The sequence below is a fragment of the Gopherus flavomarginatus genome, chromosome 2, assembly GCF_025201925.1.
Source record: "Gopherus flavomarginatus isolate rGopFla2 chromosome 2, rGopFla2.mat.asm, whole genome shotgun sequence".
NCBI lineage: Eukaryota > Metazoa > Chordata > Testudines > Testudinidae > Gopherus > Gopherus flavomarginatus.
Window position 1 is genome coordinate 241,585,323 of NC_066618.1, and position 16,090 is coordinate 241,601,412.

Genomic DNA, 16,090 nt, shown 5'->3' on the forward strand with positions numbered 1-16,090 from the left:
TTCTAATTCTTAGTTTAGACGTGATTATCCCTTGGTAGAATTAGCAATCTAATGTAGCAGCCACTTTTGGGAGCTCCTTCAGAAGGTGGCTTCAGTGCAGGACAGTTTGCTAAACTCAGCCTTTTCTCTGTTCCCACCCCAAGCTGGACACTTGCTGAAACTGCCACTGGCTGGCTGGCAAAAGTAAAGTTGAAGAATGGTCATCTCTTACCTGTTAATCCGAATTTTCCCAGTCCCTTTGTGTCAGTCCTACCATGGCAGCCCTTCTCTAAGAGGAAAAATAGTGAAGGGGCTAGAGCAGTAAGAGCACTAGACCCAGACTATCATTTTGGATTAAATTCCCTGGTCTGCCACAGACTTCCTGTGTGACCTTGGTCAAGTCATTTAGTCACTCCATACCTCAGTTAAATGGTGATAATAGTACTTCCCTACCTCACAAGGGTGTGGTAAAAGATAATTACATTAAAAGATTGTGAGGCACTCAGAGACTACAGTAATGGGGTAAAGTACAAATATTACAGATATCCTCTCCTGTTTTGTTATCTGAGTTTACTTTTTCCTGAATATTTTCAAACAAATCTTTTAGTGTTACTATCAAATTTATTGCTTGGGAAGCCTCCAACTAAGCAGGATCAGACAGACTGCCATTCCCCTCTAAAAAAGAAGTATATAACAAAAGGTCTCGCTTTCCCTGTTCCTTCTCCATCTGCTGGTAGGAGGATTTACACTCTGGGCTGGTATATTAGGATAGGAGAAAACAAATGAACCAGTAAGAAATTACTGTATTATTTCTGGCTTTTCCTAAAACAATGAACAAATTTTATTTCCTCCTCACCGCACACCAACACAGGCCGTAATGACTCTCATGGCCTGATATGAATTTAAATGAATATTGCTTTGATTTATAGAAACTGCTGTAATTTAGGAGATCATTTCATAGAGGAATTGGCATCTGAAGCAAGAATAAGTCAGACTTATCAAAACTCCTTTGAAATTATTTTGGATGGATAGACAAATTTACCCAACCTATAAGGAACAGGTAAATAAATGGCTAATAAAATGGAATCTCTGCACTGGCAACCATGGTTACAAGGTGTTCATAATTGTCTAAGATTGTGTGGCCCACCTTTGTACCAGGGCACATTTTGCATTGCAACAAATGTGGGTGCCGTACCATGTATCATTAAGCAATCTAAATCTATCATCACTGCAGTATGCAAGGATTAAACTGTATGATTCAATCACACAACTAAATCCCCATTCAGTGCTTTGAAAGCTTACTACTAAGTGTGAAGCTAAAAATATTAGCTAACAGTCATCTGTCTAGCAACCACATCCTCTTGTAGTACAACATCAATAAGAGGCATGCCTGAAAACGTGTCTGAGAGGAATTAAAGAACATTTGTTTGAAACAGGGCCATTTCACTTTGGGACAGATTTTCCCCCCGCCCCCTAATTTACAGAACACATTTTGCACTCTGGGGTATGGAATTCTGCCCAACTCACAGCCACAGTGAAATGAAACTTAACATATCTTTATAACAAACTTATAACATGCAAAAATTTATACACCTGAGGCCATGAGTCTCATTTACATTAAGGCCCCTTTAAAACAGCAGAGTGATGTAAAGGGGTCCTTTGTTTAAATGAGAATGAGGCCCACAGTCATCTTGAACAGTCATTTTCGCAGATTACATTTAACACGTGAATGTTCAACAACACGTTTCCACTCCACATGCAACAAACAAGCAAACCACACGTTTCATACTGTAACATTTTAAGGGAAGTATTTGGCAGCCATATACAATGTACATCCCTAGAACCTGTAATTTCATTTTAAACCAGATCCTACTTCAGAAGAGTGTGCAAGAAAAAATCATTTTAGTTTATGCTTAATTTAAAAAAAAATGCTACATTCATCTTGTTTTTCTAAAGGTTGATTATCAGTTAAGAAAAAAAAAAAGTTTTCCCCAGAGCAAGAAATACATACTGGCAGGTTCAGGGGAAAATTCTGCCTTTGGATTCTTATGCTACTCCCACTAAATTCAGGTGGAATTATTCCTGTATTTGAGAATAGAATTTGACCCTATGTGCATATCTGATTCTAGAATGAATTATCTGATACTTCTTTCACCAACTTAAATTAATTATTTGTCACTGAGGGTAACCACAATTATAGGAATTACTACTGCAGCTTTTATAATTTTAAACTTAGACTGGAAACAGTGGGCATGAGATACTTTTCAGAATTATTTTTTTTTTACATCATCTTAAAATGCATGCTAACATTTTTGCTGTGTTCATCATGGCTACACAAACCTGCAGTGGTCTGTGTACTAGTACTTAGCAACCAGTCTGCAGTGTTGAGCAGAGTCATGTCACCTGAAGGGAAATTGCAAACAAAAGAAAACTGTTGGGCTTCATCTCAGGTAGTAAAATTTCTTTGAAAAACTACATTTTTCTTGGTAGAATTTAACCTAAATGAGTAAGACATGAACTTAAAAATTCTAAAGTCTGAAATGAACTATGTTAAAAACAAATTACAGTGGTTTAGTTTACATTTCTCAATAAAACTCAACATTACACTGACTAAAATACAAACATTATTTGCAAATTTATTTGTTGAATGGTATTTGGCTGAAGTTGGGGCACAAGTGGAAACTATACATATAACTCATTCCTTAAAAACAAAAAACATTTAGGGCCCTAGGTTATCTTTGTTCTGTGTGTGCACACCTCCGATTAGGTCAATAAGGAGTTCTGCGGCCAGATCAAGGGACGAGTCTTGTGGTTCAAAGAAACATGCTCGACTTCTGTGTTGCTGAAGTACCTCCAGATTGAATAGAAGGGCCAAAACTGGGAACATTTATAATAAAGCCCTTAGTGATCATCAGGGCTTTGAACTCTCACTATTAAAAGCTATGTGTTGGTTTAATGAAATTAAGTTATGGGTCAAATTTTCAAAAGTGCGTAAGTCCCACTTTCAGAAGTCACTTAGGAACCTAAACAACAAGGCGTCCTTGTGGCACCTTAGAGACTACCACATCTACTTGGGCATAAGCTTTCGTGGGCTAGAACTCACTTCATCAGATGCATGAAGAGAAAAATACAGGAGCAAGTATAAATACATGAGCTTATGCCCAAATAAATTTGTTAGTCTCTAAGGTGCCACAAGGACTCCTCGTTGTTTTTGCTGATATGGACTAACACAGCTACCACTTTGAACCCTGTCACTATTCAAGGCTTAAGAACCTAAGACCCACTAAAAGTCAATGGAATTTAGGCTCTCAGGTGCCCAAGTAACTTTTAAAATGGGACATTTACCCTGTTCCAGAATTATATCTGATAATATATAAATGACAGAAGAGTCTTTTGTGGGCATGGAATATTTAATTTTTTCTACTTTAATTAAAATAATAGGAAAACCACAATCATATGTATTTATTTAAACACAAAAACAAACAAAAAGAACCCCAGAAGTTAATACTATAGGTTATTAGAATTAAAAATGGCTTAAAGTTTAATCTTACAAACCTTATTTTGTAGCAACAATATAAATTATACACAATTCCAGCACAATTGACTGTCAGCTTTTGATAAGCCATCCCAAACAACAGTCGCCTCCAATTAGAGTGCATAACGGAGATATCTAGGGAGCTCAGGGGGGACATCTACCTGATTGACAGATGTCTTTCCGGGAAGAACGCAATGCATATCTAAAACAGTTTGGCTCATTATTTATATGTTGGCTTTTAACACGCAGTACATCTTTACTACAAGTAATACTCAAATGTTCGCTATAAAAATCTGTTTTATAAAAAAATGTGAGTCTAAGTTTCAGATCTGTGAATACATTAGAAACTCATGATCTTTTGTTTTCTTTTGCTGCAAGGATGTAGTAAAGACTGTTTTCCACAATTACCTGAACAGCTCTACATTTTTACAGAAGGCATTATTTGTAGGGGAGATGTGTTGAGGTACTCTTAGTATTATATTGAAACAAATATAGCCAGTTGATAAGTCAATTGCTTTTTGTTTCTGCTATTTCTCTTCTTTTCATCAAAACATGAAAAATATGTATCATATTTTACCTTCACTGAATTATTATAACTATTTGAATTTTGGACAATCAATCATAAAAGCAGAAGCTGAATACAGCTGATCAAATTATCTTTAGGAAATATCAACACATAATTTTTAAGGACAGCTTTGTATTAGCCTATATGGCAAAGCTTTCATAAACTTAGTAACTTGCATAAAATGCAAATCCAAAATTAAAATAGAGAAATGGCAATGACTGATTATAATTTACCTTTTATAGCAGCTAACTGTAGATATTTCCTGTTCTTCCCATCACTAAAATGCAAATTATTTTGTTGATGGATTTCAACTATTTTAGTTTAAGCAACATAATACCACTCAAATGCACTGAAAATATGTGAAGGGAATATAAACATGGTATGAGAGCTATTGCTGAAAACTGATAATATTAATTACTGACAAACATTGAACATAGCCTTTATACATCATATTACACAAAGATGGAACACCTAAAATAGTACAATTTTCTCTCTGTATAAAACTTACTGACTTAAAGATTGATGGAACAATCTCTTGAGAAAGAATAACATACGAAGCATAGTCAGAGAAAATGGTAGCTCACCTTCTGTGCCATTGGGTGTCATGGAATTACTATTTATATGAGCGTTATCAAGTTTTGGACCATTGGGGGATTCACTACTACCACTTAGTCGGCTATGCGGGCTGGCTAGATCCTGCATTTCCATAGACCTAAAATCAAGAAGCAGACAATTTTACTGATATGTTCAACTTTAATTATGGAGGATTTGTCCATACAACATCTAATCCATTATTTCTACTTGATTATAAAATACTTTGTAAATAATCAATAGTTTTCCCATCATGATCATTTTTTCTCATCAAAGTGTTAACTCTTGTGTTGTCACTCCATATATTCAACTCATAATAAACAGTTATATCTAATATTGTAACCCTTAACAGAATAAAATATAAATATAGGAAACTATGCCTAGGAGATACTTATCTTACACTTTTTAAATTATGTTTAACGGGCAGTTTCATCAATGTATAAAACAATACATTCCCTTAGCAATAAGATAACACTGTGCTTTCTCAAAATTTACTACCCAATTGGAATTTAATGGGCCTCCAAACCAAATAAAACACTTAAAGCAATTGTTGAAACCTATAGTCTAGTGACAGGGAATGAGATATTCTTGATGTATGTGTTTACTCTGGCAAACTACTTAATTGTTCCTCTGTTTCCGTTGAAACAAATGCAGCATTAAAACACTATTATGTCTGCTCCCTTGTTTGCTTTGTGGATTACATAAAGTGTGCCCAATTGAAAAGGGATAAGGCAACCTACATTGAATCCATACAACCGTTAGTATGCTTCAACACTCTGCAGTACCTCAGCTGTCAGTTAGTCAAAATAAAACAAAAACAATTCAGATTCAATGCAAAAAAGAAAAAAATCAACATTTATTCAGTACACAAACAGCTAAATTCCCCAGAAATGTCTTCGATTCAACAATTAACAGTTTCATAAAAAGGAAAACAGGCCTCTGGCCATGATCACAGTTACAAATCTCTCAGCTTGCATTTGTTAAGTTTGTAAATGAAGTGTATATTGCTTTAGTTTCCATTGTTCCAAAAACTTATAATGCCAATGACTTAGTTTTTCTAAATAGTCTCTCCTGAGAGAACATTTGTATTGTTTACTTTTTGACGAATGCATTTGAACCTGGACTGTTTCCACGTTAAAAATTATAGCGAAGGCACCTTTTAATATTTATTTAAAAAACACAAAACTTCTTTTTCTTTCCATAGTAGAAGTGTAAATATTCTTAAAACACAAATGTCGTTTTAACCACCTGATTTTCACATTTATAATGAGATTTTATTGTAGAAGTCTTTAATACATTGTTTCATTTTAACTCTCACTAGTAAAGCCAAACCACACATTTTGAAAGCCCAACTACAGTTCTGTGGTGGTTTGGTTTGGTTTTTCAGAAGCAAGAGACTATCAAACATTTAAATGAAAAATATTTTAGTGCAGAATTGAATTTATTTATAGTTTACAGACTTAATTGTATTCATTCCCATCAGAAATCTCCAAACATTGATGTAATATTCTTCAGTTTAAAGTGGAAAATAACATATACTTTTACCTGAAGTAAAAAACCGTTCATCTAACCGTTCTACTTTCTATAGAGAGGCCAAATATCAATCATATCCTTACCTGCAACTTGAGAAAACAGCAACATCTGAACTGGTTTGGGATTTTTGCACCTGCAAACCCGGGAAACAAATAGGAGCCTCTATTATTCTGCTTTAATGTCAATCCTTAATCTAAACAAGAATATTACTGCAGATGACAATACTGTCCTTTAAGCAAAAGAAAAGGAGAATACTGCAACAGTGAAAGTCATATTGTCTTTAAATTGAAGTCTCAACTGTTGTTTCCTCCTGCAGGTCTATCCCCCTCCTTCCCATGTCAGGGGGAAGGCAGCCAAACAAGGGGATAGTGATTCATCACTGGCCTATGACAGCTGCAAACTGTATTACCCCTCCCCCAATCAACATGCAAAGCAGCCTTGCTAAGGTAGCTAGAAAGAGGTGTCTGAAAAAAAGTAGGTGTTAACACAGGGAACATGCTGTACAGACGTAGCTCAAGCAGTAAAAGCTCAGCATCCTCAGAAGATCTTTCATCTTTTGTTATCACTGGTTGAAATATATCTCCCTCCCACTCTTCAACTCAACAGTTTCTTAACCTTATTATGTTGGTTTTCTTCTTCATCTGTCTGTCATTTAACATTCACTAGATCAGATATTTTCTTAAAATGGGAAGTACATCTGCCACATAGAGCTGAAGATCATTTAGGCCAACCACTTTGTGCAACTATCTGAAAACAATGTCCATCTCTAAACAGTGCAGATTAGAGTTTTAAAAGATGTCACCATATTGCAAAATAAAACAGATTAAAATGCAGAATAAAACACACTTCTGCATGACAGACTTCTATTAGTAAGGTTTCTAACTAACTGTAAGAATTTCAGATACCAAACTTTAAAAGACTATAGTTCTCTTGTTAAAAATGTAACTGGTGTGACCTCTCCATTATTTGCTTTTGGTCATACTGAGATTCAGAAGGGAACTTGGATTTTACAGTGGAAACCAATTAGCAGTCTTCCTAGTTTAATAAAAACAATCGTTTCAAAACCCCAGCTGACTAGTATATTTTCATCTGATGTGATTAAAAAAACTTAATGAATGTGAATTCTGCTGGACATCATTTAATGGATTGCCTTTGATAGTAAACTTTTCTCTAAAGCCAGTAACAATTGCCAGCAGGTGATAACGCACAGGTGAAGATAGGCTGTTGGCTTGAATGCACAAACAAACTTTTCCAGCAAGAGTATACAATGTCTAAATGCCTACATTCAGAATCCTTCATGTGCATTTCCATTCAACCTGAACTGACATCTCTTAGATGATCACAGAACAAAGACAAGAGAGATGAGGCATTTTAAGTGCCATAAAAACCATCCAAGCAAATCTCACTTATGCGTGTGTAGTTTTTGTTATTTTTAATCACAGACAGAATTACTACTTAAGCAAGAATAAACCACTGCTAGAGCCAGCCAGGCAATGTATAACGTTACAAGTGATGTCAAGAAGCATGCAATAATGCATACAGAAAAACTTCAATCTTTTTATAACTGTGTATTTAAAGTATTGCATAGTGTGCTTTTCAATGCTCTTTACCAAGCCAAATCAAACTGAAATATCAGATGTGTGTTTGCAGCAGCTACACCATACTTTTTTTTCAAGTAAGAAAAAGAAAAATAGTCAAATGTAAGATGGAAACTTTTTTACTCTTAATCCCAGAAACTGCAGCAGAATGCCTTAAGGATATGTTCCTCTACTGGTACTTCTATACACCTGGAATAAATTATAGGTGAGAACTAACTTTGTTTTAAGAGCTATCTCTGCTTAGTAATGTGGAAGGTCATTTAAAATACGTCTCAGATGAACACAAGAAAAAATATTTTCTTTTTAAAAGATATATATAGACACACACACACACTCTAAATGGCATAGTCTCAGAAGTATATTTTTAATAATATTATTACTTTACCAATTTCTGAAATGGATTTAATCCTAACAATTTTGATTCCAAAATAAAAATTAACAAAAATGTAATTACTCCCAAATTAACAGTTTTTATTTATTTTTTTAAACTTAGATTCATTTAGTGTGGGGAAAAAACAACTTGACTATGTGTTTTTCAACTAGATGTAGCCTAGAAAATTAAATATATACCTTATTTGTCCTTTTACACTCTCACAAATCAAAGTTCATATTCAGGATCTTCATTTTCATTAGGCATACTTCAGATATATTCCTTTGTGTCTCAAGAATTATTTAAACCATGTGTTGTTCGTTACCATATTTAAAAATGACTCTTTAATCAAAATAACTTTAAACAACTAATCCTCACTTAGGCTGGTCAGCTGAATCCACATAGTGGTCCAGGAAAAATAAATCTACTCTCAAGAATGCGAATGCAGACAACAATTAGACACAGATGTGAGCGAAATTAGTTACAGTTTACAAAATGCTACACTTCACATGCTTTCAGTTTTTTATGTGTGGTACAAAATTACAACGTAGTAAAGAAACAAACTTATGATGATGACTAGGGAGAAAAAAAACACATTTCTGGGTGGCGTTGGCTCACTCTTATATGATTGCCCACCTTTGCCATGAGGCTTCTATACAAACAAAATTCTAAAATACATTTTAGTAACTCAATTAAATACATTTCTCCTTTAAGCAAAGGGGAAAAAATGTTTTGGGTTTAAGAGTCCATTCTAGGGGGCACATAAAAAATACACAATGAACGTTTTTTTGCTGTTACTCACTTATACTCTGCATCCTGATTAGACTAAAACTGCCTAAAATGATAAATGATATATAGATTCTTCAAAATGCATCACAAGTTATTACTATTTATAATTTAATTATTTTAAGTACCATTCACCTCTTCATCTTTAACATGGACAACAGATTCTGGGACTGTATTATATATGACAAGGAAAAGAAAGGATAATGACATCAAAACTACTTAAAATTCACCTATTTAAGAATCTTAAACCAGTAACATCAAATTCTGATTACTTAATGAGGTATTTTAAGTTTGCCTTTTTTACTAATTAAATTTATAATTCTTCACAGATGTAGGTTTTGTTGATGTTCAATTTGTCTCTCTCATTTTGTTAAACCTCACATAGTACTCCACCAATCCACTGAATAGCCACATTAAATCTGTTAATACCATGCTCTTCAACCCCAGAAATTATTTCCAGAAGGCAAACTTGCTTTGAGAGATCATCAAACAAGACTTAAGGTACACATTTTATCACATTTTCCCTACCACAGAGCTCAGGATGCGGAGGAAAATTCATGACTTTTGCACTGTTTATTATACTTTGCTAAATTACAAATCAAAAGCATCTGACAGAAGATCATGTATGAAGCCAAAAAGTTAATAATGTTCTGTGAAAAGTAAACTGTAAATGGGAAGGGATTCTAAATCTCCGCAGCACAGAGCAAATAAAGTGTAGGTACTTGTCTAAATTATGGGTTTTCCACAGACTTTTTTTGCTTGCTAGAAGCAATTTTTATAAAATGACTATAATTTAAAACATTTTTTCCAGCTGAAAATAAATTTTCAAAGTGAAAAAACTAAGCTTATCCAAATAAATATAGCTGGCATATGATCTAGGTTTTTTCAACCACAGTTCTATTCTACCCCAAAATTTCAAAGACAATGGCAATTTTCTAATCAGAATATTTCTTCACAGGAAAATACTGTCTCTTTCAACAGCAAAAAATATACATATTTTTTCAAAACAGCATTCTTTTTCTCTTTGAAAACATTTTCCACTCACAAATAAATGTAATGATTTAAAAAACTAAATGTGAAGAAATTAAAGGAAAAAGATACTAGAGAAAAATGTCACCTCAAAAACTGGAAAACTCTTTCATTACACTTTCACTCTTCTTGTAATCCTACCAATATACAGAAGTACAGAATATATGAGGAAGTCCAGTTTTTTTAATTCAAGTACTTACTTCAAAGACGAGATTAAAAAGAATAATTTTCAGAACAGAAGCAGATGATCACAGCTCGCTAATTTTTAAATATTAGTTTATTTTTAAAAAAAATACTACCTTTCATTCACCTATTTCCAACACTTACGAATGAAATATTTTGACATCTGACTGAAATGGGAACAGTATTATTCTCTTTAGGAGACAAGTACCACTTTGCGTCAATACTTCCAATACACAGAGAAATTTAAAAATGAACCCCCAAGCTTTCTGGTCTTCAAAGCATTTTTTGGCTCTTACAAAATATTTTGTATCTATCAAAACTTAGAAAATGATAGCCCTGCTTTTGGAGTTGTGCATTCTTATGCTGTGTGCTCCAGAAGGTGAAGAGCGGCTTAGTCAGGTTTCTGTGTCTGTCACCACACAGATTTTTCAGGTTTGAAAGACTACAGCTGCTCAACAGTAGAACATACTGGGCTTTAGGAATAAAGCAGTAAAGAATTCCATGATTTGTGAGTGTGTATGTGTGTGTATATATATATGCACATTTATACACCCTTAATTATCTCAAATACTCTGGACAAACAATTTCAGTAAGGAACTGTAAATAATACTTATTCTGAAAAGTATGACTGGGGCAAAAAGAATTCTGACTACATAGAAAACAATATTTAAAAAACCTTCCTGTCAACATTGTCTTTTTAATTATTTAAGAGACAAACAGTATTAAAAAGTTACATACAAGTTTTATCAGTTCTTAAATTGTTAGTTTTCCTTCTTGTCTCTTCGCTGAAATATATCTGCATCTAAGGAATGATTTTAAAGTCAGTGACACCTTTATTTTTATAGAATAAGTCTTACTACAGCAGCCATCCATTTTATTGATGTTTGTCAAAAACTCCTTAAGAAATACATACTTGCGAGTCTTCATTGTTCAAAAGCAAGATGTATAATTTAATGATACTTTAAAGAGCTTTAGACCTAAGAACTTAGAATCTGGAGGTTAAACGAGCCACATAAAATGTTAATAAATATCACATATATTAGCTGTGTAGATGTTTATTTTGTCTTCTCGAAAAGTTCTCCTTTGGGGAACTGTATGTTTTTTTACCTGGCGTTTGGAAAATTTAAACGTATTAAGCAAAAGGATTTCCTGCTTCAGAAAGTACTGTCAAGATCTCTGTCATGCATTCTTCCTCCACATTTCTACATTATTTTTCTCACGCTCTTGCACCTCTTCTGCACAGGTCCATAGATTTGATATACCCTCCCCCCTACCTTTCCCCCCTCAACAACTCATCATCGTGTTATTTATTTTCAATGAACCATTAACACTGAGGAAACCAAATAGGAGGAACAAAACTGACTGAATACAATAAATAGAGCTATGTAACATCTGCTTTGAGGGAAGCCTACAAACCCAAGCCTGAAACAGAGAAAATTAACTGTTAAAACTGTTGATTTATAATTGAGTATTAACCTAATCATGAAATGGAGAAAGTACTTATGAATGCGATCTCATGCAAAGTTGCTGAAGTACTTGGAAAAGTACACATTGTTTTGCAATTAGGCCATTTCATGAGGTGGCTGCAGCTTCAACAGAAAAAGACCTAGTGTTATCTTCCTGCTTTGCATCGCAGGACAGCTGTTGTCACTCCATGCAATTTTTAAAACAGCCGGTTTGTACTTACAGTGATTGGATCTGCTGTATCCACCAGTTTTATGTGCTCCCTTCACGTTCTCTGACTTAAACGTCCATTCCTCACATAGCTTTATTCCTGGGTAAAGTATAGTGAGGAGCTCTGCTGCCGACTGCCCTGGTTTTTAGTAGCTCTCACTCGACCACGAGAACAGAAGTGAAGCGTCTCTGGAGGGCAAACCCGAGCTCAGAGCAAAATCTTGTGTGATTGCTGCTGCAGGCTCTGCCTGCAAAAGCGTCTGGAGTGGGGGGGCGGGGAAGGGAGAGGGGAGCAAGTTTTCCAGAAAGAAAAACCACCAAGTGGACTTTCACAGGAAGACTTAAAGTCGGAAGTGGCACTGGGGAGTTTGTGTCTAGCACCAAACTCTGAACCATCAGCTCCCACTGTTCTGTTTAGTAACAGCTTTGAGGAATGGGCTGTTCCCCCCACTGAACAGCAGCAGATAATATCTGAGAGCCTTTTTAGACAAAGAAACAGCAGAATCTTCATCTCTTCTATTTGTTTGCTTAGTCTTGTAGGTCTGCCCATGTAGCCTCAGGGCTTTTTGTTTTGTTTTTGTAATGCAAACCACAGCTATTCTCTTGTCCTAACCTTATTGGTTTAAATGTAACAATTGAAATGAGCCCTGTGCTGTCTGACTCAACCTTGCTGCTACAGAAAAATTTAGTATGTAAATGACGGAGCCTATGATATCTGAATAAACAGCTACTGTGGGTGCAGAACACAGCTCAAGCGCTCTGTCAATAAGCAGTGTCTCTTTCTCCTCCAGCTAGCCATTCATATCTTCTGGTGGCAATTAGACAAGATTTCTTTCCCATCTTTTTCTGCTTCTCGCTAGAAAAAATAGTGAGTCCTTTTTTTGGTTCAGTAATATATTTTTAAAAATTTAACACAGTTTAAACGTGCCTGTTTTCATTAAGCTAGGTTTAAAGTATTAAACCACCATTATTATCTCAATAAGTGAAGCTAAATGGATATTCACAGAAACTCTTAAGCACACAAAATGTAAGTGTAGACATGCAGTTCTGATAGATATTTGATGATAAATGTTACAAATTCAAAGATTACCTGGTAAAGAAAATGTCTGCTCATACTGTACAACCTTTTTCACACTGAAGTCTGCCCAATGCAATTTTAAGCTATTTAATACAGTATCTGGAACCTTCTAACAGTGCATAACATACAGATACACATGAAATACCTAAATACTTGTATGTCTCAAAACAATCAGAACTGAGTTTACAAGGCATTTGACTTGTATTTTAAATTATTAGTACTCAATTATCAGTATTAATGTTTTATCATTTTTTCAAAAATGTGTAGTGGCCATTTCCAGTGAAATGAGAGGAAATGTACACCTATATAGTTAAAAACTTAGATGTGACATCAAACACTGAAATATATAAAGTTTAGATCGCACCACTCCTGTATTTAAATAATTTATTTAATGTAAAATGTATTTTAATATAAACTCATTTCAAATGTCAAGTTAATATTATTGCATTTTTGTTTATTTGCCATTGAAAATGGCCTATTAAAATTAAAAAGATATAAATTAAGTGTAAAACATTGAATATATAATATGTAGTACCTAAATTTTGACAAGTTTTCTTTGGATGATTGTGTTTTTATAAAATATTTTTCAGTTAACTTAACTCTTATAAATTCCATACTTTTAGAGCAAAAATAATCGAAGTATGATGAGAAAACCAGTCTGATTATTTGCAAAAGAAATACTTGAGACTATGCCCAGTTCTAATGTATTAAATAAAATTTAGTCTTATCGTGAATAAACAGATTTAAAATGTTTTTCTTTGACAAAATTTGTTGTTATATACTGTTTTGGTAACATAGCCTTACCTTAATTTAATTAATGAAAGCAATACTTCTAGATGAGAAAAATCTTCCAGCTATCATATCCAAGTGAGTGACATTTTCTGGAGAAAGCACCTCAGGAAAGCAAACTGTTTTGCCAAAGCTACAAGATGACTTCGAGCTGCAAACACACCTAAGGTTGCATTTTGTTTAGTGCAGAAAAGCAATCTCGGGATAGTCACATACCATATATGGGAGCTCAGGTCAAAATAAGCAGATTTCTATTGGGCCTGCCCACCTAGCCAGCATAAACTGAATTAGTTTACTTCTTTATATTCACATAACGTTTAGCATGCTAAAAATACTGTTTATGATGTTAAGCTGTAAAAGAAATACAAATATGTTATCATGGAGATATCCAGTTTTGTCAGGTAAAATTGAATAAGAGAATGAAAAACAAACAAACAATAATTGTTCTGTGGAATCTCAGCCTGTTTCAAAAAGTGTTTAGTTTGAAGTCTTACTAGTGTGGCATGTATAAGTGTTAATTACTTTGTTTTTAAAAAAAAAAAACACACCTCTAGCCAATCCTGCTAACACTTAAAAAAAAAAAAAAAAAAAAAAAAAAACAGCTCAACTTTACTCCCTTCAGGAGAATCCATCTACTTACATGAGCAAAATTATACACATGCTTTTGCAGAATGAAGGCCCGAGCTATTTTGGAGATATTTCAAAACTGAAACATGTTGTTATGTATTATCTAACATTTTAAAACATTACTCAATATCCCTTTTAATAAATAAATCAAACAAACAAACCTTTAAAATTCCAGAAGTTGCTATGTAAAGACAAAAATAGTTTAAACATATAAGGAAACACTCAAGACTCCTAGTAATGCAGATTATTGCCACACAAACACATTTCATTTTATTTTATTTTTAAATCAAATACACAGTTTATGAAATAAATGTAGCCATTTTGAAACCTTTGCTTACTAAAACAGATATATCTTCTATGGTTTAATTTTGTATTTGTATGACTAAGGGATCAGTCCTTAATGGAAGTGCCTGAATAAGAATTTCAGAAGTGTGTCCTATATCTGTATTAAAAAAAACCACACACAGACAGCCTAATACAGTGGTGGCAGACATGGGGTGACCTACAGTCAGGTATAAGATGGTCAGAAAAAGAGCTCTTAGCACTGCAGCAAAAAAATCTATTCTGAATATTTTAACATGTTCTGTAGCATTCATGTTGACAGTAGAAGATAATATGGTAATTGGAGCTATTTAAACACAATGGTTTCATGTATAATAAAGCAAAGAAGAGGAGACTGGTAGATAAAAGAGGGTTCACTTTGTTTACACATACATTAAACTGTGATTTAAAGTTCTTTATGCTGAAGTCCAGTCTTCAGACATCAGATAGTCAATATAATTATTTCATGTGATGGTCTAAACTATGAACTTATTATACAATTGATATTATGGGCCAGATCCTCAGATGGTTTAAATCAGCATTGATATCAGTAACAATATGCTGATTTATACTAGTTGATAATCTCATCCTATACAGCTATAAAAGGCCAGATTATGCATTTCTCATACATAAAGCAGGGTTCTGCTTTACCTTACAGCCTCCTCTCAGCTGTTCCTTGATCCACCATCTTGGTTTGAACACTCATGTCACCGAATGCCCAATCAGCACAGGTTATGCTATTTACCACTTGCACCCCACCAGTAAATTATATAGTTTTATATTGTTGCTAAATTTGGAACAGACTTTCATTACAGTTGCATGTGTTTACACCAGGTCTGAATTTGTCCTTATTCTGTATTCCTTGTATACCTAATCACCATCCAAGGATTTATAAGAAATCAAGACTGGGCTCTTTATACATACACAATACCAAGTAGTTCCACCACCCTTACCTACATTAAATAATTCCTTGCTCCACAAGTCCTCCCACTGGTTTTAAAACTGGGATCCCTTGGAACAGTAATTTTGGGGTATTTACATATATTGCAGTGACAGGCATATTACAAAAACTGACTAGATAAAGACAGAAGATCATGATGTAGAACTGTGGTATTAAGTATTTCAGCATTTGTCTCTACATAAAAAGTACTACATAAACATTAAACAGAGGCACAGGATGACTACCTGTATATTTTTTAGTTTGAAAACAAAAATAAAATACTTTCTAAGATTATTTTATTACTGAATGAAGTTCATTTTTGGACTCCCTACAACAACATTAATATAACAGTCGAATCCCCTCAAACAGACAAAATCTTTCCTATGTCTCCAAACAAGTTTTATTTTACACATAGCAGCTGTTGCCTAGATACATGCCTAGCTGTAGTAGAAGTTTGCAATGTTTGATGGGAGCTCTTAGTGCTTCATGCTA

General features: G+C 34.1%; 1 protein-coding gene across 18 annotated transcripts in view; it reads right to left on the bottom strand.

The window, feature by feature from the left end:
* The window catches only part of EYA1 (EYA transcriptional coactivator and phosphatase 1), a 274,302-nt gene that overhangs the window by 142,368 nt on the left and 115,844 nt on the right, over positions 1-16,090 (bottom strand). For 6 of the 18 annotated variants that reach the window (XM_050940917.1, XM_050940919.1, XM_050940906.1 and 3 more), the window contains exons 2-4: positions 6,287-6,336; positions 4,664-4,791; positions 2,320-2,382 (exon numbers count right to left, since the gene is read on the bottom strand). In XM_050940917.1, coding sequence (XP_050796874.1) covers positions 2,320-2,382; positions 4,664-4,787 — 187 coding nt within the window. In that variant the 5' untranslated portion in view covers positions 4,788-4,791; positions 6,287-6,336. Of the gene's footprint in view, positions 1-2,319; positions 2,383-4,312; positions 4,357-4,663; positions 4,792-5,410; positions 5,461-6,286; positions 6,337-11,856; positions 12,465-13,725; positions 13,876-16,090 lie in introns of those variants that run through there. The other 12 variants (XM_050940922.1, XM_050940910.1, XM_050940921.1 and 9 more) reach the window with 6 other exon arrangements.